This window comes from Drosophila takahashii, chromosome 2R (genome assembly GCF_030179915.1).
Source record: "Drosophila takahashii strain IR98-3 E-12201 chromosome 2R, DtakHiC1v2, whole genome shotgun sequence".
Taxonomy (NCBI): Eukaryota; Metazoa; Arthropoda; class Insecta; order Diptera; family Drosophilidae; genus Drosophila; species Drosophila takahashii.
The window spans coordinates 37,902,447-37,928,093 of NC_091679.1; the positions used below are offsets into that span (position 1 = coordinate 37,902,447).

Consider the following 25,647-nt stretch of genomic DNA (forward strand, 5'->3'; position numbering starts at 1 on the left):
CTGCTGGATCCCAACGCATGGTGTCCCGGCAAAACTACACTAGTGTAGCGACGGCGAGGGTAAATCTATAGGATGCACTGCTGCCCTGGAATCGGCTGGGCGGCAAATCGGAACTGCTTAGGCCAAACTTAAAACAAGATTAAAATCAATCACTACGAAGTACTTTAGCTGCACAAAAAGGAAGTTTACACACGTATACGTCGCACCTAAGAACTATCAAACAACGCCCAGAGCACAAGGGTAGTGCACATAAGATTATGCATATGCGCGGATACATATATATATATATCTGTGGGTATGTATATAATTACTATATATTCTGGTTGTTAATCGTTATGAGAATCGCACGGCCTTGTACAAATGTTCGGTTACCACGTACGGAATTACAATTAAAGTCGCTTGTCTCTTGGCTTGGCCCTCGGACCGCCAACGGCATTATAAAATATATCATTCGCTTGGTAAAAACAATAAACACTAAACTAAACTTAGATGAGAAGCCGCCGGGGTGGGTCGCACTGCACATTCCTCATTCTACTGCTTAACAAACTTTTCTCCTACTCATCTTGCATGCCAAATTATCAATATTTAGCCAATCACACTAGGCAACAGAAAACACTTGAGTAATCAAAACATTTATACTTCTTAATATTCCAATCTCGAACTGACAAAACTCAACTTTTATGGGGTTTTTAGTAAAAATATGTTGTTTAAAGAATAATATTGTTTCTATCAATAAGCCTACGAAACGAAAATCTCCTCATAATTTGTGTGGGAAAATTCAGTTTGTAGCCTTTTTAATAAATATAATATAAAGATATAAAAATCAGGAAACAAAAAAATCATTATCTGTCAGTTTAATTTTTTAAATGAAAAAACAAAAAAAAACATTTTTAAAAAAATACTCAAGAAATAACGGCAGTATAATTTTTAGAATTCCATTTTTAAAAGATTCTTTTAAATATCACTAAAATTATAGAATTTAAATTATAATCTTTTCTAAGTGGAATTAAGGACATGAATATTTTTTAAGATATGTTTATAAGTGATCTAAATTTAACTGATCAGAGAAAGACTTGTAAACTAAGTAACTTCCTGACTATAACAATAGATCACTTATAAACAGAAGATAAGCATTTAACTTTTGTGACAGGCATGGAAATGACTTTCGAGCCGAAAAAAGAAATGTGTAAATATGAAAAGGCAGTTTTTTACCGAGGAATGGATGGTTTCTAATGGCAGTTCGAGATGGAAGATCCTGTTGCCTAGCGCGGTCGTCGAGGGACTACGCCGCTTGAGTATTTCGCTTATTCTACGCCCAATATCGGTTATTAATGTGAGTCTGATTCTGATTCTGAGTTTGAGTCTGAGTGGGGGGGGTGTCTAATTATGCTTCGCCGTGGTCGTGGTGGTGGCGGCTGCAGTGGCCGCCACCGTCGCCGTCGCCGTGGCAGAAGCTATGGCACTGCTGCCCGAAATGGAGCCCAGGCGGGAGAGAGAGGGCTCCCGCTTGGGCGGTACGATCGGCTTGGTTGGTATGGGTGGCGGTGCACCACGGGCTCCCGCTGGTGGCACGGTGACTGGTGGCACGGCAATGGGCACTGGATGAGGATGCGGTGGCGTGGCCGTCTGGGAGTCGAGGGCAGCTGCCGCAGCCAAGGCGGCATATTTGCCGCCAGGCGCACGTTGGATGGTGGCTGTGGGCTGCATCTTGGCCGGCGAGGGTGAGGGTGGCGCCACCAGGGGCACGGTGACCGTAGCAGACGTCTCTGCCACAATTGCAGTGGCTGCGACCGAGCTGCTGCTGCTGCTACTGGTGGTATTGTTGTTCGTGGTGCTGCTGGTGGTGTGGTTGAGCACGGCCGTTAGTGGTGCTATAACTGCTGTGGCCGTTCCTGTGGGCGCCGTTGCGATTCCAGCGCTTCGGATGTTCTGGCCCGGAGCTATGGAGCGGGCGATGCCGGTCTGTGGTCCCGAAACCGGCATGCTGCTCACCGTGGCGGTTGGCTGCACAATCTTGGCGATGTTCACCATGGGGGGCGTGGCACAGGCGTCGTCTGGAAAACGCAGAAAGTCTGGATTAGCATTTGGTTAAGTAGAGGTCGCTCAACACACTCGATCTTCGGATCTCCGGCAGAAGCCTTTCAGAAGCTTTTCAATCATTTAAAGGGCTTCTGCCGCAACCGGTGCTTGTGTGGAAATGTTTTTGGCATGGTCGTGAAAACACTACAGTTGTCTATGCTCTGGCTTTTTTTCTGAGGACTGTGTTCCAATGGACAGGGATGTGCAAGCGTGCGGATGCGTGAACTTGGGGTTGGTGCAACGTGGTGTGCACGAGGAACATCACAAAACAAAAAACAAATCACCTTGCAATTGCGTAACATTTTTTCTAACAAAAGATTTCGGCTTCAAGAGGAGTTCGAAAAAAAAGTAATATATATATAGAGTTAAAGTTTGTATATAGAAAATTATAAAGAGGGCAACCATATAATTACAACAGCCAGTTTTTCCAGGTTGCGTTTCCACTCACCGCTGAACTGTCGCGCCTTGGCGGCGGCCACCGATGAGCCGCTGCCCCCCAGAGGCTGCTGCTTTTTCAGGGCCTCGTGCTCGCCGCGCAGGGCGTTGAGTTCCTGCTCCAGCTCCTTGACCCTGGATTATAAATGTTATAGTTTTCGGGAATATTTTTAAGGATGCAGATCAACCCACCGCAGCTCCTCCTTGGCCAATTTGGCAAACAGGGCTTTGCGCTCCTGCTCCATGGCATGTGTTTGCTTCTCCAGTTCCTCCTCCATGCGCAGCGACTTTTTGCTCTCCTCCTCGAGGCCCTCGGCTATGGTGTCCGAGCGCTGCTTCTCCTCGGCCAGGATTTGAGCCAGATCCTCGGAGCGTTTGCCTGTAAAGCGAGAGAATTAATCGATGGCTTAGCTAAAGCCTCCCATACGCACCTTCTTCAATGTACTTCATCAAGATCTTCTTGCGCTCCGCTATGAGGAGCAACACAATCTGCTTTTGTCGATTGCGCTCGTACTCGAGCGTCTCCTGCAGCTTCTTTAGGTCCTTCTCCATTTTGGCCACCTGGGCGCGTTCCTCCTCGAGGTCCTGCTTCAGCTTGGTGCGCTCCATTTCCAAACCATAGGTGATGTCGTCGCCCTGCGCCGTGGTGTGCTCGTGCTTGCGCTTCTCCTCCTCCAGCTCCTGCAGCATCCGCTGGTTGTTCTCCAGCGATTCGGTCAGTATGTTCACCATGCGCACATGGGTGGCCCTCTGCTTGCTGACCATCTGATACTGCTGCTCCATCTGCTGCTCGATGATCTGGCGCACCTCCATCTCGGCCTGCGCGGCCTGTGTGGACGATTCCCTCGAGATGAGGTTCCCATTCAAGGCGATCTTGTCCCGGAATATGGCCGCATAGGGATCGTTGGGCTGCAGTCGCTTGGTGCGCAGCTGGGCGATGAGCTGCTTCACCCGCTCGTTCCTCAGGGCGGCAATGCAGACATCCCGTGCCTGCAGCTCGCCCTCCAGATAGTACAGCATCTTCACCAGCTCGCTGTGCGGCAGCTCGGCTCGAGTGCGTCCATTTGTGGCCGTGGCGGCGGTGGTGCTACTGGCCACCGGGGGCAGCTTGTGCACCACCCCGGGACCCGGTTTCATGGTCTGGAACTCGTGATTGGCGCTCACTGTGTCGCCGCTGCCCGACATTCCGGATCCGGAGCAGTTCTCCATGCCGTACTCCGCATCCGGAGCGGGAGCCTCTGCGAACGTCTCCGCCGTGGCGATGTTCGAGTTCGAGTTCTGCTCCATTTTCCCCGACTCCTGCTTCTGGTTTCCCGATTCCGGATTCCCAACTCCCGATTTCCGCCTCCTCGCAGCTCACAGCATACGAAAAAAACGTTTGGTGCGTCGCACTACGCAAATTGCACAATATTCGCGGTCTCTGCAATAATTAACCTTTAGTTTAAACTCGGTTCTATGCTGTTTCTTAGCCCAGTGGCTTTTGCGCAACCTGCAGTCGCCACAGGAAATTATCTTAGAAATTCTTTGTCAATTTGTTGCCCGTGAAAAAGTGGATACTTGCGGCGGAGCTGCCAAATCAGCCTTTTTCCCGCCAGTTATGGATATTTTTATGGCCAGCTGCGGGAAAATATTGTGGATGGCGGGAACCGGTAAATCTGGACTTTTTTTTCAAATACTTAAATGTTCTTACATTTGATTTTTTACTAAATGATTTTACAACTATACCACCTATATGCTTAAATTGTTAAAATATTTTCAAATTTATCTACATCGTCAAAATTAAAATTAATGAGTTCGCTTGACCTAAGCACAGTCAAAGCACGACCATAAAAGGATATAATAAACTTTTATAAACTAATTATTCTAAAAAACATGACTAAAGCTTTAAAAATATTTATGTGTAGCAAATTTACATTGATATCTTCCATACCAGCTAATGGATATGGGGACATAAAAGAGTTTGGCTATTTTCCTATCCTTCTAGCTTTTATTCCGATTAAAAGTTGGCAGCCCTTATTCGTGGGCGCAGCGTTGCCAACTTAATAAAAAGGAGGAATCGACCAGTGCTGAAAAGTGCCTTAAGCAAGGACCTTAGCTGAGTGTTTGGCGCCATTGCGAAAATTTTTTGAAAAATGGTTAAAAAAGCAAATAGTTAATATTTCAAGTATTTTATTTTTTGAAAACAAAAGGCGTTGTGGTGTTGTAGGCCAGGGAGTACCTAATGTGCTTGCCCACCAACCGATCGGCCAGTGGAATCAAAGCAGGTTTACGCTTATAAATGCCAGCTGCCTGTGGCGTCCAGGCCCGCAGGCGACACTCGGAGTGTCCTGGCAGGAGCAATCCCATCCAGCCTGCCGAGCTGAGTGTAATATCACAGTTTAGCTTCCCGTCATTCCTTCCTTCGTTCGCCAGCACAATGTCGCCTTCTTTGCACTGCAATCCTGGCCAGCGTTTCCGGCGAGCCTCCCAATCCTCACTGGCCAGGGGAACACCCAGGAAAGGCGTTCCAAGGTATCTTTTGTACACCTCTTCCGCCGCCTGGGTGTCTGCTATCAACACGGGCAGATTCTCCGAGGCAAATACAAACACCTTTAACCAGTCAAACTGTTTCTTAGAGCTTGTTATCTCGAGTAGATCCAATCGGGCCAGGCCTCCCAGCAGGATGCTTATCTGGGGACGCAGGCGAAAGGCTCTGGGGCGGATCATTGTGGTGGGTTGCAGCTTCACTAGTTCGTCGGTGGTCAGCAAGGGAGTCAGTTGATCGGGCTGCATCACGCCGGGAGTGTCGTAAACCCAACGCGCCTCCTTGTATTCCTTCTGGCGATCGTTCAGCGTGGTAATGGGCTTTGAGCCACTCGACATGGCGAAGGCATCGTTGGTAACGTCACGCCGATCGAAAGTGCGTCCCACGGAGGCCACTGGTTGGGCAGCTGCAGCTGCTCCCGTTTCCCTGGCCACTGCGCGTCGTTCCTTTTCCATTGCCGCCTTCTCGCTGCGCTCTGAAACTAATCGCTTGAAGCGCTGGTAGATGCGATCATTGGATGGCCGCAGGATGGGAAACCGCAGCAGTTTCAGTGTTGTTCCCGGCCAGGGACAAGTGGTGGCCTTGCGCACCAGGTCACTGGCCTCCGGGCGGCAATAGTCCGAGTTTAGCAGGATGTTGAACAGCGAACTCTTGCCCACATTGGTGCAGCCCAGCAGGTAGACGTCGCCCTTGTAGGCCCACGTCTTGTGCAGCTGCGTGATCAGCTCCTCGATGCCGTAGCCCGTTTTGGCGGATATCAGGCTGACATTCTTCACGTTCAGTCCATCTCCGCCGCCGTGTTTGACGAACTCCCTCATCAGGGAATCCTTGATGTGCTGCAGATAGACATTGGAGTCCCGTGGCAGCAGATCCACCTTGTTGCCTACTAGGAATACGGGTCTCTTGGTGCCCAGCACATGTTGCATTCCCGGCCAAATGGAGCTGGGGAAGTCCAGCAGGTCCACGAGCACAATGGCCAGTGCGAATTTGTCCTGTATGCGGGATATGGTCTCCACATAGGTCGATGGAGCCACCTCTACGTCCAAAGCTATATTGTAGTGGTTCAGGAAGTGGCAGCGCTTGCAGGTGATGGTCTGGAGTTCCTGGTGCGTCCTTCCCCGGAATATTTCACTGGGTATATAGCCGGGAAGGGATTCGCTGGAGCAATGCAAATTGGCGCCACAACCGTTGCAGGGGACTTCTGAGGGGGGAACCGAGGCATCTGGAGTGCCCTTCTTGTCCGCTTTATCCTGTCCGCCCTTGTAGAACTCGTAGTCGTCCATCCAATCCTCGGGAAATGCCGGCTGTGCCTCGGGAATCGAGAACTTTGGCTTTATTTTGGTCTCCAAGACGGAGCTGTAATGGACGTGCTCATGGTCCTGGTACCGCTCCCTGGCGAGCAGCCACGCCCTCTGCCTCGAACTCTGCCCTATTTCAGCAGCCGTATTCTGTAGTCTCGAAAATGTCAAAGTAACATTTTTATTTATAATTTTATATAAACGTGAGGTGCTCTTCAGCATTTTGTAACGATATATTTTGCTAGCACTCGTTGTGATGAGTAACTAGCCTTTTCTGGCGAGAATCATGTTTATTTTCATATATTCCATATTAATATTTAATCATTCAAATTTAATGTTTGAATTTTTTATTATTACTTATCTTCTTTATTATTATTTATCTTCTTTATTATTATTTATCTTCTTTTTATATGTTTCAATTTTCGCTGTTTTTATTCTAGTAACGGAATCGGTATCTCTTCTCCTATCGATATATATTTCCGATTCCTATCGATTACGAGTATCGTCATCTCATCGTTACGTTATCGTAACGTAACGATACGTATACGCAAACACACACGTACGTATGTACATACAAACCAAATTTCCAATCGAGAGGAGAAAAGAAAGTGCGGGACAAAAAAAAGAAGAGAAGCGTGTATGTATTAAAATTGAAACAAAAAGATCTAGAAAAACGTGTCCACGGCGCAATTAGCGTGCTCCTGCGGCGGCTGGCAGGCGATTTACGCATTGGTAAAAGTACAGAGTTCACGAGTAAAAAGTAGTAGCGCACAAAAATGAAATGATTAGGAAAGTGTGTGGAAAAAAGACAAGTGTATGTGAAAGGCGGCTGTACGTGTGAGTGATTGACGCGACTGTATGCGTGCTGCTGCTGCTGCGTGTATATGAAATAAAAAGTAACGCAAAGCGCGACCTAATTTTAACCGAATATTACAATAATATTTGCATAAACAAAGGCGGTGCAATTGAAGGGACGCCAACGCCGCCGCCATTGTCTAGGCAGCAAGGCAGCAGAAAAAGAAAATGGATACCCCAGACTGACACGCTTTTCCGCCGAGTGTAGAGTTCTTCCCGATTGAGTAATGCAATAACAACAATAAGAGCTGCTCAAATTTTTGAGCAAAAAAAGAGTGTTGCAACTTTCGTTGGAACTCGTTTCCAACTGTTGTTGTTGTTGCTGCTGCTGTCGCTCGCTCACTCACTTACTCACCGCCACACTCGCTCCTTTCCATTCTTCTGTTGTTACCAAAAACTGGTCTTCAAGAAGCAACAACAACGGGAAAGAGCAATGCAATTTCTTGACGGGGAAAGGCAAAGGAAGGGGAAAAATCAATAGTTCGGAAATTAGACAACTTTCAACATCCACGATTCAACGAAATGCACTCGGCCTAGAAGAAGCTACCGATAACCCCGGGCGCAAGAGCAAGCGAGATAGTTGCCGCCGCCGACACTCACTCACTCCCTCCCTCACACACACGCTCACTTATGCAGCTGAAATTTCCAGCGATGTCTGCTCCGCGTTGTTGTTGTTGTAATGTAATTGCGAAATCATAACGGCAGTTGAAAGTTGAGAGCGCTTAGCCAAAGTAATCGCGTGAGTGTGAGTGAGCGAGAGAGCGACTGTGTAAGTTTAAGCTCTGATGAACTCTGGATGCCCTTCTCTCAGCCGCCCACACAAACACACAGTCGACCGCAAAGTGTAGCGCACATGAGAGTCGCATCAACAACAATGCTATTCCGCAAGAAGGAAAACACATGTTGGCCGCACAGTGGGACGGAATGGAGTGGGAGTGGAGCGAAGACAAGAAATAACTCAATGGAAGTGCAAATGCCGACGCCATCTTGGTTCTTTTGGATCCAAAAACCCCTAAATGAATGTTATTTTAAAAGGAAGTGCGGCTAAAAATAAATGACAATCGGCAGCTGCATCGAGTGCAACAAATAAATCAAGCGTTCTGAGCCACTGTGCCGCACACTCGGATTCAAATAAGCAAGGCATATTACTGAAAATGCAGAAATTGCCTTGAAAAGTGAAAGGCATTCAACACAGAGCGATCGAGCGACGATTTGATATTTTTGCCTCTTTGCTTAACCTTTGCGGGCAGAGCTGTTTGTTGTTGTTAGCTAGCGCTGGCTCAGCACTTTGACATTTTCCAGCTCACCCAGACACACAAAGGCGGCGGTGCATTCCGAATTCCCATTTCCACACAAACGCTGCACATGCGCCGCAGTACTTTTATTATACCCGTTACTCGTAGAGTAAAAGGGTATATTGTATTCGTGCAAAAGTATGTAACAGGTAGAAGGAAGCGTTTCCGACCCCATAAAGTATATATATTCTTGATCAGGATCACTAGCCGAGTCGATCTAGCCATGTCCGTCTGTCCGTCTGTCCGTCTGTCTGTCTGTCCGTCTGTCCGTATGAACGCTGAGATCTCGGAAACTATAGAAGCTAGAAGATTGGCATTTTGCATGCAGATTCTAGGAATTCCTACGCAGCGCAAGTTTGTTTCAAAATGGTGCCACGCCCCCTCTAACGCCCACCATCGCTTATATACGATTTTAAAAATTTTAATATTTTGGAAAAGTAAAAATGCAGTTTTATTGTGTTTATCAATACCTATCGAAATGTAGAAGAAATTTTTCAAATCGGACCATTCGTTAAAAAGTTATGCGTGATCAACGTTTTCTATCTCTATCTCCATCTCCCTCGCACTCCCTTTACCTGAGTAACGGGTATCTGATAGTCGGGGCATCCGACTATAACGTTCCCTCTTGTTTTGAGAATGTTTTCGGCCGAGAGATATTCGGTAGTGCTGTTTCGCAATTCCCCCGAACCAAACCAAAGCTGCTCTCTCGTAACGCTGCTAATTTCGCCAAGCCGTTGTTTGTTTTTCTTTTTTTTTTTTTCTCGACGTGCACTAATGCCGTGTGTTTATTTCCCTTGCAGAGTGCGGACAAGTAAACCCAGTCGAAAACCCACGGATTAAGTGGTCTGCTGTGCGAATTAAGCCCATCTAACGGTGAACCTTTCGGCCAATAGTCCAAATTAAGCCTCCTGCCCCCAGAATTTAGTCCAGCGAGCGACGCCCCCACCAACAAAAGCTTCTTCATGATGTCGTCGGATCAACAATTCTTTCTGAAATGGAACGATTTTCAAACGAATATGGTGACCTCGTTCCGTCACTTGCGCGACGAGAAGAGCTTCACAGATGTGAGTACCCGAAAGAACCTTCGCAGAGACGATGGGGAAATCCCTTTCGAAAATCTAATTACAGTCGAACCTCTCTAGGTTGAACGCTTAGAACTTTGATTTGAAAAGATCTATTTTTTTTATTCCAAAATTTTTAAATATTTCTAGATTATATTCGATTTTTAAGTAAATGTATCTTTCGCATTCAGAAAGTTAGTGCTAATTGTAGCCGAAAATATAAGTGAATAACTTTATTATCAGTAATAACGTTTTAAATTCTATTTATTAACATCGCATCAGTTTGCATCTTTAAAATCACATATTAGCTAGAGAAGTTCGACTGTAATTGCCCATTCTCAGGGGCGAGCTGAGGTTTATTATGCTACTCTTGGCCCGATTAGCTCTTGGCCGCCCCTTGTGGAGGGTCAGTCACCGGCTCAGCTCACTTTGTCTGACTACCTGGCCCTCACGCTCTTTTTCTATCCATTTTTCTTTTACCCGTTTCTTTGTTCTCCGCTTTGCGTTTTCTTTACAATTTTTGGTGATTTGGTTGCTGCTTGATTTAAGGGAAAATGCGGACGGAAAATAACGGATTTAACTGATTTCTTGAGTCTTATTTTTTCAGGTTACACTCGCCTGCGAGGGCCAAACCTGCAAAGCTCACAAAATGGTGCTTTCGGCTTGTAGTCCCTATTTCAAAGCGCTATTAGAGGTGAGTTTGCGATATAATCCAACAAAGCAATCAACTAATGTGGTTTCTTCACCCACAGGAAAACCCATCGAAGCACCCGATTATTATCCTGAAAGATGTCTCCTACATCCACCTACAGGCTATACTGGAGTTCATGTACGCCGGCGAGGTGAACGTGTCCCAGGAACAGTTGCCAGCATTTCTTAAGACCGCCGATCGCCTCAAAGTGAAAGGCCTGGCAGAGACACCGAGTTCAATAAAGCGGGAGGGTTGATGGTATTAAACAATAAACAAACAAAACAAAAAATACATAAAAATAACAACAACTATAAGAAACTTATATGTATGCAAGAAAACAAAATTCCAACCAGAGATGAAAGAGAAAACATAACGAGAACGACATTTGGTATACAAATTCATGTAAGAGTACACTAGGAGGAAGAACACCAACAGACAACCACACAAAGCTGACAGATATAAATGATTAGCCTGTAAAGTAAAGGTGGTGGCCGAATCCACCCGCCCACTCCCACACCCACTCATTCACATCTGACCTTCCGATTTGCAAAACAACACTTACCGACGCCCCCCACAGAACTTGATTTGAATTTTGTATTCGTTTGATTTCTGCATAAAATAGTTTGTAATATATTATTAACAACTCAAGAAACGAAACACACCACTCTGTATAAATGAAACGATATGGACAGCCCCTAAACAAAGCAAAGCAAAACAAAACAAAAAACGAACTTTTGTAAAGTAATTAAAGAGGATTCATTAAAAATATATAAAGATAATTATAAATATAGTGTGAAATGTGCAAGTAGAAGGAAAAAGCCACAATGGGCGCGAATATTACAACACATTCGGTTAGTTTTTAAGCCACTAACTACAACCCCAGACATGCCACGCCTACAGACAGACAAAACTCATTTTCATCTATACTTAAACAATAAAATAGAAACAAATGCAAAATTGTACTTTAATTTTTGTGAGCGGACATACGCGGCCTATTTTCAAATTTTTCAACTATACACGAGATATATATTTTAATAATAACAAACGAAAGGAAAAACTTTTCTATGTGAAGCTATCAATTCTACTTAGTTTAAACAGAAGAGTAAGGAAAATCGATAGAGAGAAAAATAAAACTTGAGTAAAAACTATACTTGAATATTATTACATAAAGTAAAATATTTATATGTATGTATATGTATACATGTGAGCATAGATTTAAAGAAACTACGGTAAATAAACAGAATAATTCCAAAAAAATATGGTCAAAAATTCGATACGATTGGTAATTTCTTCGTGTTTATTTTTATAGTCTTTCATAACATACTCATCTCCATTAGCATCATACTCTGTATACAGTAGTTCGTTTACAAATTAACAAACATATGTTCGCTTAGTTTAAATTACACTAATATTTGATATATTGCCGGATTGGATCTCGCTCGCTGCACAACGCAGTGGATTTAGATCTAGATTCTAGATTCACATTAAGCTACAGTTCTTAGTTGTTGAAACAGTACGCGTTGCGCGTGTGCAGTTCGAATGGATCGGTGCGCATCTTCTGCTGATTATCCTCCACGAATCTCGCCACATCGGCCACCAGATTGGGTCGCTCCTCGGCGCTGGCGGCGCACGGTGACCAGATCTTGATGTCGTGGTCAATGCCACTGGTGGCCAGCATACAGATGCTCGGATGTGGCTGCACGCAATTGACAATGGCACTGTCGGCCCGATAAACGGACCGAATCTTGCCCGTATCTCCCTCCCAAATGTACAAATTCCCATCATCCGAACCGGCGGCGATGAACTCTCCTTGGCTGCCCAGATAGTTGGCCTCCTTGATGTCCGTCGTGATGTTGCAGTGGCCCACATAGCGTTGCATATAGTCCCGGGCCGTGGAACGGAGATCATACTCGGCGTCGGTCAGCCGCAGATAGCGGAAGCCATCCTCCATGGCCACTGGCTCTGGTTCGGGTGGCTCGGTGTTCTGCGACTGCCGGCGATTCTCCTTGATATCCTTGTTCAGCATGAGCACGCCGTGATTGTTGGCAAAGTCCGGAAACCGCTGGATGAGTGCCTGCAGGCACTTATCCGCATCCTGCGGGCGATGCAGCTCCAGCAAGGCCCTGGCCAGTCGAAAGTGAGCCTTCACATAGCTCGGATCCAGGCGCAAGGCCTCGTGGCAATCCCTGAGAGCCGCGTATATGTCCCCGAACCAGCCGCGTCGCATCAGAGCCGTGGCTCTGTTCAGATACAGCACCTCGCCCTTGGGATACTTGGCCAAAGCCGCTGAATACGCATCGATGGCATCCACAAGTTTGCCGTTCTCCAGGAACTCATTGCCCTCCTTTTTATGCACCTCTATGCTGGAGGGCAGCGAGCGGCTCTTGTGCGGCGCCTTCACCGGCACCTCCTCCTCCTCCTGGGCGGCAGGTGATGTGTAGGTGGGCAGTTCGTAGAACACCGGCGGCTCGGCATGGTTCAGATCAAAGCGGTAGACGTGCTCGCAGCCCATGTTCACCAGCAACTCCGTGCCATTGCCATTAAAGGTGAGATAGGTGATGGCCCGCGACTCGTGCACAATGTTCCTGGTGATGTTCTTCACGATCTGTCCGGGAGCATAGTAGGCCACGCAGGCCGAGAGACCTAAAAACAGAGATTAGAGTTGGTGCAGAACCTCTAATTTGAGATACTCACCATTACCATCGGTGGCGGGCAGCTTGCGGCGATCGTACAAGCGGGCAAAGGGATCGTTGGTGCCCACGGCCAGGTACTCCGTCCTCCGGGGATTGATGGCCAGGCACTTGGCCTCCGCCGTGAAATCCGCCTGGTTGCACAGGCTCAAGAGCTTGACGCCACTGCCCTCCTCAGGACGACAGCGATGTGGCTCCCGCATGTCCAGCTGCAGTATGCAGCCATCCTCCCCGGCCGACCAAAAGATGTGCGGCGAATCCTGGGCGGTGGCCAGACGCTTGGCCCGCATCATGTGGCAGTTGCAGGCGAAGAGGGTCTCATTTGAGTGATTAATGTCGTAGACGTAGATGAACTTATCGGCTGCACACGTAGCCACAATGCTGTTGTTGGTCTTGGGCAGGAACTTGACCGAAAACATGTTGCCCAGGTGCTTGGTGCGGATGACATGGACCCGTTTCTTCCGGAACGGATCCCAGATCATCACGCGATAGTCGTCGGATCCGGAGGCCAGCCACAGGCCATCGGTGGTCCATTCCAGGCAGTTGACACAGCCCTCGTGGCCGGCGAGGACCGCCTCCTGCTCCAGGCGATCCACATAGGCCGGGGAGGCCAGCAGCCGTCGGCGGAGCAGCTCGTCGAGATCCTGGCCATACTGCTGGCGCTGCCAGTGCAGCGAACTGGCGTTCAAGGGCGTGTTCTGGCGCTGATAGCGCGAACTAGAGTACTTTACGCGATACAGTTCATCGCTCGACATTATCTCCGAGTGCTGTGGATAGGATTATGACACTTGTTTCTGTTTGTTTTCGTCTCGCTCTCCGTTTAATTCATTTTGCATTCGCTGACTGCCCCTCTTCCCCGCTTCGCCGCCCCTTGGGTCCACCCTGCGCTGTTGTTGACACCTGTGCGTGGCGTTGCCAGACCCGCGCGAGTCTCGTAACGGCTTACGTGGTCTTAACGGGAATGGATTACAGAATTTCAAAATGGTACAAATTTCTTTCAAAAATACAGGAAAGTTGAAAGATAATGTTCAGCTTAATACACAACTGAATTATATAGCGACAAAATTGGGCTAAACTCACCCAAATGTATATCAATCGATAGCATGGCGGACTTTTCAAATTTTTGTCTTTTGAAAACCGCTATTGAAGTAAAATGTTCTAATCATAATGCTGGAAAGAAACCTTTAATCAAATATACCTGTTAATAATTTTTTAAAGTCTACTTACCCCAATGCCCATATAGTAGTCTCAACGCGAACACTCCCTGTGCGATTCGTTACTACGTGGTCTGTCTGCAGTGACGAGTATGGAACTAGTCCCAAAAACTTGAAACTCGACGTATATTAAATAATCCAAAAACTTATATAAAAAAGTGTTATATTACGCTAAATAGTAGTACGAACTTTCGATATCTAAAATTGTAATGTTTCAGTAGTATTCAGTATAGCTACCCGTTTCAACATTATCGGAATCTCGTCTTTCTGAATGATATTCTACAGGGAAGTCGTTGTCGTAGATGTCGTATGAATAGTATACGTTCAAATATGCCTCATCAATGTCGTCTACCTGAAAGAAAAATCTTGTTGAGGGCCGTGGAATCTGTTATTATCAATTCTACTTACATGGAAGTTTGGAAAAAGGGAATCTTCAATTATAAAAAGTTGTAACGGCTCTTGAATCACAGGATCTCTTACAGATTTAAGAATTTGGTTAATTCTACTTGCAAGGTTTGTAGCTACTGCCTCTCCTTCCAATGTGGCGCACTGAAGCTTTTGGCACAATAGAAAAATCGGCAAAACGCTTTCAATATCTTCCCTTTTCCACTCAGGACAAACTATTCGGAGGGATTTTAGTTCACTTAGTCGGCATAGATCTGAGAAGTTGTCACATACATATTCGTACAAGATATTTAATTTTAATAACGATTTAATGCCGGATATTTCACGAATCTCATCAGAACATAGGTCTGTTGATGTATGCAGCTCTTGTAACTTGGGTTCACTTTTATGGGCAAAGGCCCGGAAAAGTTCAATAAGATTACCATCGGCACGGTCTATGATTAATGATTTTAGGTTTCTTATGTTTGCCAAAACTTCTAGTCCCGGCTCATCGTGCAATGAGCATTTTAGGGATTCCAATTTTTCAAGTTCAACAAAATATTTGCACTCATTGAATCCGATATGGAAATTTAGTTCTAATTTCTGAAGAGTACTAGGCAGTGATTTAAGTATCACAACATTTAATGGGTATACACAAACGAACAAATCATCATCACAAAAGTTGTCAACGGATAGGTGCTCCAAGTGTGGAAATAAATTTAATATTGGCGCACATTCCAAATTAAAATATTTTACACTCAAACTTTTTAGACTTTTAAGCTCCGTAATTTCAGCTATTCTTAACATGGTAAAGTACTTCACTTGAAAATTAAATTCTTCAACAGACGAGTTGGCTAACTCTGAAAAGGATCGTATGTTTATGAAGTCACAGGACTGGCACACCAGTTTTTTCAGTGACCTTATTTGGGAGACCTGTATAACTTCTTGGGTATCAAGTTGTCGACAAGATATACATCGAATTTTGTTCTTTTCAGCCAATTTTGTAAAAAGAGGGACTAGGTGGCCCGAACCGAAAATTTCCAACTCCTCGAGGTTGTTTAACTCTCCCAATTTCTCAATACCAGCTGTGTCAAGCAGACGGCATTTCAGTTTCTTAATGCTTCGAATCTCTGCCACTTTGGAAATATCTTCGAAATTCCGGAGATCATGTAAATCAGAGATATCCAATTCTTGGATTGCACTTGAGTTGCTGGTGACAAATGCTTCAAAGAATAAATTGAGGGAGGCAGGTTCCGAATTCCCTGAAACCTGCAGGGTGCTAACGTTATTAAGTTGAGCCAGGGAACTCAGAATATCGGCGTGACATTTTTCTTTCATTTTAATCTTTAGAATTTGTTCCATTCTTTTAAAGGTAAGTTTAAATCTATCGCATATTACCGTAGCCTGCACCTTACATGCAGTTAGCAGATCAAAAAGTATCTTTGGGTTATAGAAATCAATAGAATCTCGGACTTTTATCACAACGTGCTGTAGTTCAGTTAATTCATTGAAGAACTTAATTAAGTTCCATTTGCGGATGTGGCACCCCAAAAACCGAATTGATACTATTTTAGCAAGTTCTACAGCCTCTAATTCATCGATAGATCCATAGTAAATTTTGCAGGCCTTTAAATAAAATGAACCTTTTGGGACCATTAATGAAAGTAGCTTTGGAAGCGATGGGGGAGGGAATGAATCATGAAATCTTTTAAGTATGACCAAGCGACTTAGATTGGGTAGCTTTAATAAGGGTCTCATTTCACTAAATTCATTTAATTTCGAGTTTCTATATAGTTTTATTTCCAGTTCTTCCTTGTACTTGTCAAACTTTATTCTGAGATGTTGACCATCAGCTACGGTTACGAGGGACTCCTCTATTAAACTGCTGACTTCCGATATTTCACACAAATCATAGGAGACTTTGGTGCGCGAGTTATATATATAAAAACATTGAAAGGAGTCCAAAGCAGCAAACGTAATATTCCTAATTGTATTGCGCCGTGGCACTCTTAGATCATCTTCGATGGTCAGTATCAATGGTCGCAGTCTTCTAGGTCTGCGCCATTTTCTTAACTCCTTAAAAAATAACAATTGCGAACCGCTTTCTAGAATTCCAGTAATAATAAGGTTTTCTAAATTGGGAAACTCTGCTAGCGCTGCATATTGGGCAAGCCCGATTTCCGAGTTGAACTTAATATTCAGTTCCTTAAGATTTTCGCAATGAGGAGCGATAATGGAAACATTTCCGTCAATTTCAATGCCAACTTTCAACTTTCTTAGACTTGGGTTCAAGATACAGAGGTTAGCTAAATCGTGTGCGGTAATATTTCCGTCTAACTTTAAGTTTTGGGCGACTGTACGGTTTGATAAGATACCTAAAAAAATGAATAAAAAAATGTTAAATCTTAAAACAAATCTTAATATAATATATATATAAATAAATTCCAAATTAAGACTGGTAGGAGTGGATGTGGAAAAGGCATCAATTGCTTCCGAGATCTTAACGTTTATAAGGACAAGTTGACAAACAGGCGGTAGTGGTATTTATAACGAATATCTGTACTTTATTGGGTACAAAATGCTTCGAAATACCTATTACACTAGTTTACAAAATAATATTCTTGGTGTGCTCCCCAGCAAATGATGGCAAATTCTGTTAGTTTTGGACCCCTAGATCACGAAAATAGCACTAATTTTTTTTTCGATGGCACAGTTTTTTTTTAAAGATTTTTTAAAGTTCGAAATGTTAAATTTCTGACTTTTTTCGAATTTCTTCTTATATCTCGCCAGATATCCACTCGATTGGGCCAGTTTTAGTTTTATTTTAAAGTCAATAGATCAGAGCCTAACTTTGCCATACAGATCAATATGATTGGATAAGTAATGGCAGCACAGAAGCTCGACAAAGATGAAAAATGTGTTTTTTGGTCGACTGTAAGTCGGCTGTATATATCGTAAAAACTCGAAATAAATCCGTTGAAAAATCATAATGGGTACAAACTTAAAGTTTACATCCTACCGAATAAAACAAGCAGGATATGGCCCACATCCATGGAAAATTGGATTTATGGTGGATTTTTAAAGTTCGGATTTTTCCACTTTTTTCGGTTGACAGAGTCCAAATTTAATATTTATCATAGGCGGCGACATGTAAACAAAAATAATTGGTGTTGGCAGCCGGGTCACTTAATAGCTAAATCAGATATTTAAAAGCTAGAAAATTATTAAAGTGAATTTAATTTTTGAAATTAAGGTTACTTTTTTCATAAGAATGAACTATCCAAATGGATAGTACTTAATTAAAAACACTCACAGTCATAACGGAAGCAATTTTATATTTTTAAAGGAATGTTCAGAAATTAAATTTTTGTTATAATTTTTTAGCTTTTAATTTTAGCTATTTTTTGACCCGCCTGCCGTCACCACTCATTTTGGTTTACATGTCGCCGCCTATGATAAATCTTAAATTTGGACTCTGTCAACCGAAAAAAGTGGAAAAATCCGAGCTTTAAAAATCCACCATAAATCCAATTTTCCATGGATGTGGGCCATATCCTGCTTGTTTTATTCGGTAGGATGTAAACTTTAAGTTTGTACCCATTATGATTTTTCAACGGATTTATTTCGAGTTTTTATGATATATACAGCCGACTTACAGTCGACCAAAAAACACATTTTTCATCTTTCTCGAGCTTCTGCGCTGCCATTACTTATCCAATCATATTGATCTATATGGCAAAGTTAGGCTCTGATCTATTGACTTTAAAATAAAACTAAAACTGGCCCAATCGAGTGGGTATCTGGCGAGATATAAGAAGAAATTCGAAAAAAGTCAGAAATTTAACATTTCGAACTTTAAAAAATCTTTAAAAAAAAACTGTGCCATCGAAAAAAAAATTAGTGCTATTTTCGTGATCTAGGGGTCCAAAACTAACAGAATTTGCCATCAATTGCTGGGGAGCATTTCGGCTGTAAACTAGTGTTATCCTTTCTGGTTTGAATTTGTTTTCAGAAAATATCCTTACCTTGTCATTCTAATACCCTGTAAGAAGTAAGGCAGAAGCCAGAACTGACATTATTTTGGACCAACACTTACCATTTATATTTATGTTGACATTGATCATTTTGATCATAGTCCAGCTCCCATCGTCACGCTCAACGATAACGGAATTTCTTTTACTGAAAGAAAGCTCAACGTCAAAGGGATTTCTTTTTCTAATAGATTGTACGTAGGATTGCCAGAAACATTCATTTTGTTGACTTGATAATTTATTGATGCGCAGATGTAATAGGTGCTTTGTGATTCTCAGTGCAATATTCAGCTCCAGATCATCGTACAAACGTTTATGATATTCCGCAAACAATTCCATTATAAATTCATCGGTCAGCACAAAGTTGATTAAATCATCATATGGATCAGATGGATCAGAGTTCACTAAATCATCATACTCGCTATTTTTGTTTTTCAAGTTGCAATCAGTAATTACGTAATTCATAATCTCCAAAAGGCAGTCGTGGTTAATAATAAATTGGCCATTCTCGTCCATTTCATAAACTTATCAGTTATTTACCAATGTTGAGCTTTTCGGGATGCTTAATTTTGTTTGCATATAGAAAAGAGAAAATAAAGCGAGTTTTTTTAAATTGACTAACATGTGATTAACCAAGATGTTTTAACTATCTACGACCTTTTTGGTTAAATCTCTAATAGTAAACTTTATAGTTCAGAAAGTCACAAAACTTGGCGTTTACAGTACAACTTTCTTTCGGGGAATATTTAACTACTACGTTGTAAACTCATTAAATGATATAAATCAAATGAGCATATTTCTGTAAAATTAGGATTCGAAATTCCAACGGAGCTGAAGCCTAAAGCGTTTGGCGTGAACCATACTTTTTTTGCACTTTTAAAAGTTGTAGGGTAATGTGACGAACGGTTTGTTTTTTAATGTAATTTTCCCAAAAATCAATATTTTTTAAAAGTGTATAAGCAAAAAGTGTACATCTAGTAAGCATATTTTCATCGAATTTAAATACCACAGCTTTTGGCGTGAGCTGTCCTTTCCAACTGACGGCACAACTAAAAACCATAAAAAGCTACAAGAAAACTGCAGCATTTAATGTTATCTGGTAATATTATAGGGGGATTCCCTAAACTGTTGAATTGCTGAATTGTTGAAAAGTCAACACAAAATTTCAGCAACTAAGGGAACGACCCAAAATGGTTCCTGTTGAATTTTCAAATAGCTGTTATTTGTTAAAAAGTTTCACGGAACTTACAGCATGTAAAATTTGATTTATTATTGCTAGTTACTGTCTAAAAGTGTTACCAAGGTAAAAAGAACCACAAATAGGCTTTTTAAGTTGATTTTAAAATAAATAATGCGTACTGGTGATACTAAAATGTTACAGAGTTGCCACGACTTTTAAAAAAAGGTGACAACTCTGGCTTTTCAGCAATTCAATAAAATTTTCAGCAGCCCCGAGGCTGTTGAATTGCTGAAATTTCTGAAAGTTGAATTTGTATGGAACAGCTGATGAACAGCTGACCAAAAGTCAACAATTCAGCAAATCAACAGTTTAGGGAATCCCCCTTATAGTTTTCTACACAAAATCAACGATAACAATTAAAATTCTTGAATAAAGAAAAATTTTCACCATACAATATTAAATGTTCGTCACAATACCCTACAAGGTACACTTCAAGCAAAAACGGTGTCACTCTCAAACGGCGCAAAATAAAAAAACGCCAAGGCACCAAAAAGTGTTGATAAAGATCTAATTTATACTTGTATATATTTATTTAATTTTATTTCCAACACATCTTTTTTAGAAAAAAAAAAAAAATTACGGGACTTTTTATTAATAAGGTCTTCCATCCACCATGTACCATCCGTTGAACGGATGGTCCGTAAGGTTTTCCCGTTTCGAAAATTTCCCAGTTAGGATTAGGAGAACGCAATTTTACGATAGTATTGCTGAGTTGAAACGCCCCTTAGTTTATGTTGAGATGAGCAACAGGTCTTCAGATCAGCTGTTATTGGATGTGGATGTGGATGGAAACTCTATTGGAACACGAATTGGACATTTGTCAAAAATCCCAACCGTTTCACACGGATGGACTCTATGGGAAGTGGCTATAATTTTACTGTACATACATTGTCGACACGATAAGAGGAAACGACTACATTTATTTGGAATTTTTGTCGTGACGTCATATGTGAGATTCGACGAGTTCGTCACATTACCCTACACTCCCCTACCATTTTGCAGATAAGCGTATGTCACGTTGCAATCTACATACACACGAACTGATAACCAAAATATGTTTTTTGTGAAACATAAGTGTCAAAATATTTCAGAAACATATTTTTATACTTTCATAAATATAAATCTATCGGATAGGGCTGTAATTGTGGTAATTACTATTTTTACAAAGTAAGCACACAGATACCAATTTCAGAAGTAATTTTAAAAAAAAACATTACCATTACGGTACTTGATTTCAACTATAAAACACCACAAATATTGAGGCTGAGAAAGATGATTTACAAAGAGATGTGGATTACATGAATAATGCACTAATAACAACCTTTGTCTTGCTTTAAAAATGCTTTTTAGCGATTGGGGTCACCAGGATGAAAACTAAACCGTTTAAGAATTTGCTAGCCACAGTGTGGCCATTTCATTCGAAGTAATTGAAACCAGGGCTGCTAGCCCCCCAAATCACTGAGACCTATCGACTAATCGATAGTTTGCCAAATCAATAGAGTGCAAACTTTACACATCCCTGATAAACTAAAAGAAAAAGATTGATTAATTTAATACCACGGAAGTCGCGACGGGGTGAGAAAAAGCGAGACATGTCCAATGAAAAGGAGGACGAGTGCGACAAGCACAAGCAGCAGGCGGAGGCGGACGGCAAGTCGACGTCTAGCGAGGATTCGGATGAGTACCAGTCGGCCGGTGAGGGCGACGATGGCGAAGGCGACGGCGACGGTGATTCCCCGACGAGCGCCACGCCCACAGCCACCAAGGCAGCCCCGCCGCCACCGCCCACATCCGAGCCCCTGCCCCTCGACTATCCGATGCACCAGAGCGTCTTCGAGGACGACATCAAGTCGCTGCAGCGCCGCCTTCTTTTGGCCACTGCCCCGGATGAAGTGGGCCGCAAGGACAAGCACGGCAACACGCCACTCCATTTGGCCGTCATGCTGGGCAGGAAGCACGCCGTGCGCCTGCTCCTCGCCCAGAACGCCCCCGTGAAGATCAAGAACAACGAGGGCTGGTCCCCGCTCTCGGAGGCCATCAGCTATGGCGACCGGCAGACAATCACCCAGGTGCTGCGCATGCTCAAGCTGCAGTCGCGCGAGCACATGGAGAGCCGTCGCGAGAAGCTGGTGAATGCCCTGCGCCAGATGCAGGACTTCTACATGGAGTTCAAGTGGGATTTCCAATCCTGGCTGCCGCTCGTCTCCCGCATCCTGCCCTCGGACATCTGCCGGCTGTACAAGTGCGGCGCCTCCATTCGGCTGGACACCACGCTGGTGGACTTCAACGACATGCGCTGGGAGCGCGGCGACATCTCGTTCCTGTTCCGCGGCGAGGCTCCGCCGCGGGAGTCGCTGGTGCTGCTGGACAACGAACAGGAGTGCTTCCAGCGGCTGCGCTACGAGGAGTCCGACATGGAGGACGAGGTGGACGTGCTGATGTCCACCGATATTTTGGCCACCCAGATGTCCACCAAGACGATACAGTTCGCCCGGGCGCAACGCGGCTGGATATTCCGTGCGAATCGCAAGGAGCTGATTGGCGGGCAGTACCAGTGCGAGATCTACACCATCCAGGGCCTGATCCTCAAGCAGCGCAAAAGGCGCGAGCACCTGTCGCACGAGGATCTGCAGAAGAACCGCGCCATTGTGGAGACAATCACCAAGGGTGGCAATCAGCAGTCGCAGCCGCCGCAGCAGCAGCCGGATGAACGGCGCTCCAGTTTGGGAAGCCAGAATTCGCCGAATGGCATCACACTGCCCGAGCTGCCGCGACGCAGTTCGCTGCAGGCGCCACCTGCGACGACGGTCACCTGGCGGCAGTATCTCGACGCGGAGGTGGGCAAGTGCCCGCAACTGGGCAGGCCGCCCGTCCACAAGCAGTCGAACAAGACGCTGCGCGCCACGGTGGCCATGAGCAAGGACTTCCCGCTCAGCGTGGACATGCTGCTGGACGTTCTGGAGGTAGTGGCGCCCCTCAAACACATTAACAAGCTGCGCGAGTTCGTCACGCTCAAGCTGCCGACGGGCTTTCCCGTGAAGATCGAGATACCCGTGCTGCACACGGTCACCGCCAAGGTGACGTTCCAGAAGTTCGAGTTCCGCGACAACATCCCCGCCAAGATGTTCGAGGTGCCGTCGCACTACTGGGAGGATGTGCGTCGCTTTCAGGACTTATGACCAGGCGACGGAGAAGCCGCCGCGAAGCCGAAGGCCTCTGGAGCGGCAGGAGCAGCGCCGGGCGTCCGTGTCGATTTGAATCGCAATGCACCGCCGCCCTCCATCGCGGAATTCGATTGAGGAGGCGGCACAATTTGTGTTGTCGGGTTTTTAGAAAACCTCTGGCTGGCCAAGGCCGGCGGAGGATCACTGCTCCAAAATGGGCAGTGTGTTTATGTATGTATGCTTAAGAGGAAACCACCCACATACAAAATTGCAATTTTCACCCCTTAGAGGATTCTATTTATTACGCCTTCAATGCAGCTGTCTAAATCCAAATAAGACGCTCTGAAAATTGCAATTTTACATTTACGTTTTGTTATGTACTGTATTTGTTTGTAATTAAGCCCCCTTCACCAAGGGTTATTATTTCGTAGTATTTATTGTTAGATTCAACAACATTCTGCCCAGGCTCGCCCTCAAAACAGCTGCTCTTTCGGCGAGGAAACCAGAAAGTTCTATTCCCGAAATTGCCTTTCCTATCGGCAGTGAGGTAAAAATAATTGTCCAATCGCCAGATACGCCGGCTGATAGCCACGATCCATCCTACATAATCAAAAGGTAGTTAGTGAGTAATCAGATTTTACCAAAAGTCCGATCGTTTCACACACACCGCTTATCATTTTATTTATGTCCACATCCTCTTCCGCGTTTAGTGCAATTTCATACGTAGATTTAAGGTCAACCAAGGAAGCCGGATGTTTATTTTCGGCCCTTTCCAAAAGAGTCTGCCCCCCGCTTGAAGAGCGTACATCCAACCATCTTGCGTTCTTTTTATACTTAGGCTACGTGTACTAGAGAATCGTCCGCAAAACAAAACAATTCCCACACCATTTTCATAATAGTCTCAAGTATTTCGAAGTGCGCAAACTAAAAACAGCTTCACAAATCAATTATATATAAATATTTATACATATGTACCAATGTATTTATGTAGTTCCATTTTAGCCAATTATTTAAACCGTAAAAAAGCGTCTGTACTTGTATTGTATTTGTTAATCAACAAAGGCAGCTAGAACCGATTTAGTTACGGTTCGCATTGCTTTGCTGTGATTTTGCCCTTATAACTTACAACCACAATTGTTTGCCTTCTACAGAGTATGACTAAGCGCTATGTATTTATGTGAAACTGCCATTATTTGTTTGTTTTTTCTTTCGGGCACAACCTTTGTTTATTTTTTATAGAATTCCAGCACACCACATAAGTGAAATCAATGCGATAATCAAATGAAATCGTTTTTAAACATTTAATAAACCGTAATCCTAGATCCAAACTCATCCACACCAGAAATCTGATAGAAACCAAATCGGTATATTTTACTAGTTAAGGGCAATTGATGGAAATATTTATATTTGTACGTGGCCACCCCAATTGTAATTGAACCGAGCATTTGTATACGCTCTAAAAAATAAATATATACACACATCCGCAAGCTGTAAAATGTGCAAACCCAGAGAAAGGTGTTTTATTTGTAAACAAAAATGGGTGTGGGCAGAAGATTTGAATGTGGCGCCATTTGCGTGTTTTGTCACACTGTCATTGGGCGTTAGCCAACACTACTCTGGGGCCGAATCAGCTGTTTCTTGACTCACAATCTCGGAAATCTACGCAAAAATTAGGAGAACTTTTGGTTTTTAATCGAAAAAAGGGATAACTGAGGTCTTTAAGGATGATTGTCTCGCGCCTGGCATTCCCCATCAACCTGGCCCTGCGGCAGTTCTCGCGCAGGGTGGCGGAAAACCCCGCAAATCTCCGAATCCTGCAGCGCCACATGTCCAGCGTGTACTTCCGTTCCGGAGCCATCAAACCCAAGCCCGAGGAGATGCCTTTTGGCCTGCTGGCCATCTTTTGCGCCGTTATCCCGGGTCTCTTCGTGGGCGCCACCATCAGCAAGAACGTGGCCAACTTCCTGGAGGAGAACGACCTCTTCGTGCCCGCCGATGACGACGACGACGAGGATTAATCTCCAGACCTAAAGCGTCATCTTCATGTGGGAGTGCCTCCTAGTCGGGATGGATATGTTTGCTCGGAGTCGTTGTCCCACGCAGAAGAACCCAACACTCGGCCAAACTCGGATTATTCATCTGTTAGCCAACTTTTTCTATTTAAATCTATACTCTTAAGATCCTTTGGCATTTTATGTGTTTTGTGTGTATTCTTCAAGTCCCGCTTTGATATTTTTCACTTAACGAAGGTTGACTATGCTCGACAGATTCACGAATGTTACTAGAATTAAATAAAGTTTATTCGAATATGCTAAATGCTAGTCTTTGTTGTTATATAAGTGTCATACGTTGGAATAAATGGTATGTATATATGGATAAAAAGCATATTTATCATCCCATTTGGGCATTCAAAAATAAAATTTCGATATATAAGTTGTAAGTAAAAAACCAAAATATAACAAGAAAGATTAAAGTTGATTGACTCGACTATCAGATACCAGTTAGCCTGTAAACCAATTTCGAAGAATAAATTTTTCCTTCCATCTTTTTATACCCTTGCAGAGAGTATTATAATTTTGGTCAGAAGTTTGTAACGCAGTGAAGGAGACGTTTCCGACCCCATAAAGTATATATATTCTTGATCAGGATCAATAGGGGAGTCGATATAGCCATGTCCGTCTGTCCG

At 43.9% G+C, this 25,647-nt stretch overlaps 7 protein-coding genes across 13 annotated transcripts; 3 read left to right on the top strand and 4 right to left on the bottom strand.

Moving 5' to 3' along the window:
• Positions 1 to 286: 286 nt before the first annotated feature.
• On the bottom strand, positions 287 to 4,131 carry Naus (cortactin binding protein N-terminal like nausicaa). Of its 3 annotated transcripts, none has more exons than XM_017154784.3 (5): positions 4,004 to 4,131; positions 2,946 to 3,934; positions 2,707 to 2,893; positions 2,528 to 2,649; positions 287 to 2,054 (listed from the first exon to the last, which is right to left on the bottom strand). In XM_017154784.3, exons 2-5 carry the CDS (start codon positions 3,799 to 3,801, stop codon positions 1,381 to 1,383), a joined length of 1,839 nt encoding a protein of 612 aa, XP_017010273.2. In that variant the 5' UTR covers positions 3,802 to 3,934; positions 4,004 to 4,131; the 3' UTR covers positions 287 to 1,380. The 3 variants fall into 3 exon arrangements, with proteins under 3 accessions (XP_017010273.2, XP_044248946.1, XP_017010274.2); XM_017154785.3 differs by adding an exon at positions 2,364 to 2,403 and having other exon boundaries at positions 1,921 to 2,054; positions 2,946 to 4,085; XM_044393011.2 differs by having other exon boundaries at positions 2,946 to 4,087.
• A 535-nt stretch (positions 4,132 to 4,666) lies between these two features.
• Positions 4,667 to 6,581, bottom strand: LOC108066289 (nitric oxide-associated protein 1). The gene has a single exon (XM_044393156.2). The coding sequence runs from the start codon at positions 6,556 to 6,558 to the stop codon at positions 4,684 to 4,686; it is 1,875 nt and encodes a 624-aa protein (XP_044249091.1). The 5' UTR covers positions 6,559 to 6,581; the 3' UTR covers positions 4,667 to 4,683.
• Positions 6,582 to 6,861: 280 nt separating this feature from the next.
• On the top strand, positions 6,862 to 11,386 carry lolal (lola like). Of its 2 annotated transcripts, none has more exons than XM_017154741.3 (4): positions 6,862 to 6,973; positions 9,287 to 9,550; positions 10,155 to 10,241; positions 10,300 to 11,386. In XM_017154741.3, the coding sequence occupies exons 2-4, from the start codon at positions 9,449 to 9,451 to the stop codon at positions 10,492 to 10,494; spliced, it is 384 nt and encodes a 127-aa protein (XP_017010230.1). In that variant the 5' UTR covers positions 6,862 to 6,973; positions 9,287 to 9,448; the 3' UTR covers positions 10,495 to 11,386. The 2 variants fall into 2 exon arrangements, with proteins under 2 accessions (XP_017010230.1, XP_017010231.1); XM_017154742.3 differs by having other exon boundaries at positions 6,955 to 7,068.
• Positions 11,387 to 11,513: 127 nt separating this feature from the next.
• On the bottom strand, positions 11,514 to 13,921 carry adp (WD and tetratricopeptide repeats 1). Its single transcript, XM_017154739.3, has 2 exons — positions 12,933 to 13,921; positions 11,514 to 12,881 (listed from the first exon to the last, which is right to left on the bottom strand). Exons 1-2 carry the CDS (start codon positions 13,681 to 13,683, stop codon positions 11,737 to 11,739), a joined length of 1,896 nt encoding a protein of 631 aa, XP_017010228.2. The 5' UTR covers positions 13,684 to 13,921; the 3' UTR covers positions 11,514 to 11,736.
• LOC123002692 (uncharacterized) lies at positions 13,783 to 16,182 on the bottom strand. 4 transcript variants are annotated; one of them, XM_070212504.1, is made up of 5 exons: positions 14,551 to 16,182; positions 14,380 to 14,494; positions 14,156 to 14,313; positions 14,009 to 14,098; positions 13,783 to 13,922 (listed from the first exon to the last, which is right to left on the bottom strand). In XM_070212504.1, the coding sequence occupies exons 1-3, from the start codon at positions 16,180 to 16,182 to the stop codon at positions 14,309 to 14,311; spliced, it is 1,752 nt and encodes a 583-aa protein (XP_070068605.1). In that variant the 3' UTR covers positions 13,783 to 13,922; positions 14,009 to 14,098; positions 14,156 to 14,308. The 4 variants fall into 4 exon arrangements, with proteins under 4 accessions (XP_070068605.1, XP_070068604.1, XP_044249016.2 ...); XM_070212503.1 differs by having other exon boundaries at positions 14,156 to 14,330; XM_044393081.2 differs by having other exon boundaries at positions 14,156 to 14,287; positions 14,332 to 14,494.
• Positions 16,183 to 21,301: 5,119 nt separating this feature from the next.
• LOC108066332 (ankyrin repeat domain-containing protein 13C) lies at positions 21,302 to 23,817 on the top strand. Its single transcript, XM_017154820.3, has one exon. It carries the CDS (start codon positions 21,390 to 21,392, stop codon positions 22,974 to 22,976), a length of 1,587 nt encoding a protein of 528 aa, XP_017010309.2. The 5' UTR covers positions 21,302 to 21,389; the 3' UTR covers positions 22,977 to 23,817.
• Positions 23,818 to 24,583: 766 nt separating this feature from the next.
• EMRE (Essential MCU regulator) lies at positions 24,584 to 25,277 on the top strand. The gene has a single exon (XM_017154614.3). The coding sequence runs from the start codon at positions 24,686 to 24,688 to the stop codon at positions 24,977 to 24,979; it is 294 nt and encodes a 97-aa protein (XP_017010103.2). The 5' UTR covers positions 24,584 to 24,685; the 3' UTR covers positions 24,980 to 25,277.
• Positions 25,278 to 25,647: the final 370 nt, after the last annotated feature.

Coding starts and splice junctions, on each gene's coding strand:
- Naus (XM_017154784.3), bottom strand. CDS start 3,801: ATGGAGCAGAACTCGAACTCGAACATCGCCACGGCGGAGACGTTCGCA. Junction 2,894..2,945: donor GATGAAGTACATTGAAGAAG/GTGCGTATGGGA, acceptor CTCGCTTTACAG/GCAAACGCTCCGAGGATCTG. Junction 2,055..2,527: donor CAAGGCGCGACAGTTCAGCG/GTGAGTGGAAAC, acceptor TGCGTTTTCCAG/ACGACGCCTGTGCCACGCCC.
- LOC108066289 (XM_044393156.2), bottom strand. CDS start 6,558: ATGCTGAAGAGCACCTCACGTTTATATAAAATTATAAATAAAAATGTT.
- lolal (XM_017154741.3), top strand. CDS start 9,449: ATGATGTCGTCGGATCAACAATTCTTTCTGAAATGGAACGATTTTCAA. Junction 9,551..10,154: donor ACGAGAAGAGCTTCACAGAT/GTGAGTACCCGA, acceptor TTATTTTTTCAG/GTTACACTCGCCTGCGAGGG. Junction 10,242..10,299: donor ATTTCAAAGCGCTATTAGAG/GTGAGTTTGCGA, acceptor CTTCACCCACAG/GAAAACCCATCGAAGCACCC.
- adp (XM_017154739.3), bottom strand. CDS start 13,683: ATGTCGAGCGATGAACTGTATCGCGTAAAGTACTCTAGTTCGCGCTAT. Junction 12,882..12,932: donor GCCCGCCACCGATGGTAATG/GTGAGTATCTCA, acceptor CTCTGTTTTTAG/GTCTCTCGGCCTGCGTGGCC.
- LOC123002692 (XM_044393081.2), bottom strand. CDS start 16,182: ATGGTCCCAAAAGGTTCATTTTATTTAAAGGCCTGCAAAATTTACTAT. Junction 14,495..14,550: donor CCCTTTTTCCAAACTTCCAT/GTAAGTAGAATT, acceptor TTTTTCTTTCAG/GTAGACGACATTGATGAGGC.
- LOC108066332 (XM_017154820.3), top strand. CDS start 21,390: ATGTCCAATGAAAAGGAGGACGAGTGCGACAAGCACAAGCAGCAGGCG.
- EMRE (XM_017154614.3), top strand. CDS start 24,686: ATGATTGTCTCGCGCCTGGCATTCCCCATCAACCTGGCCCTGCGGCAG.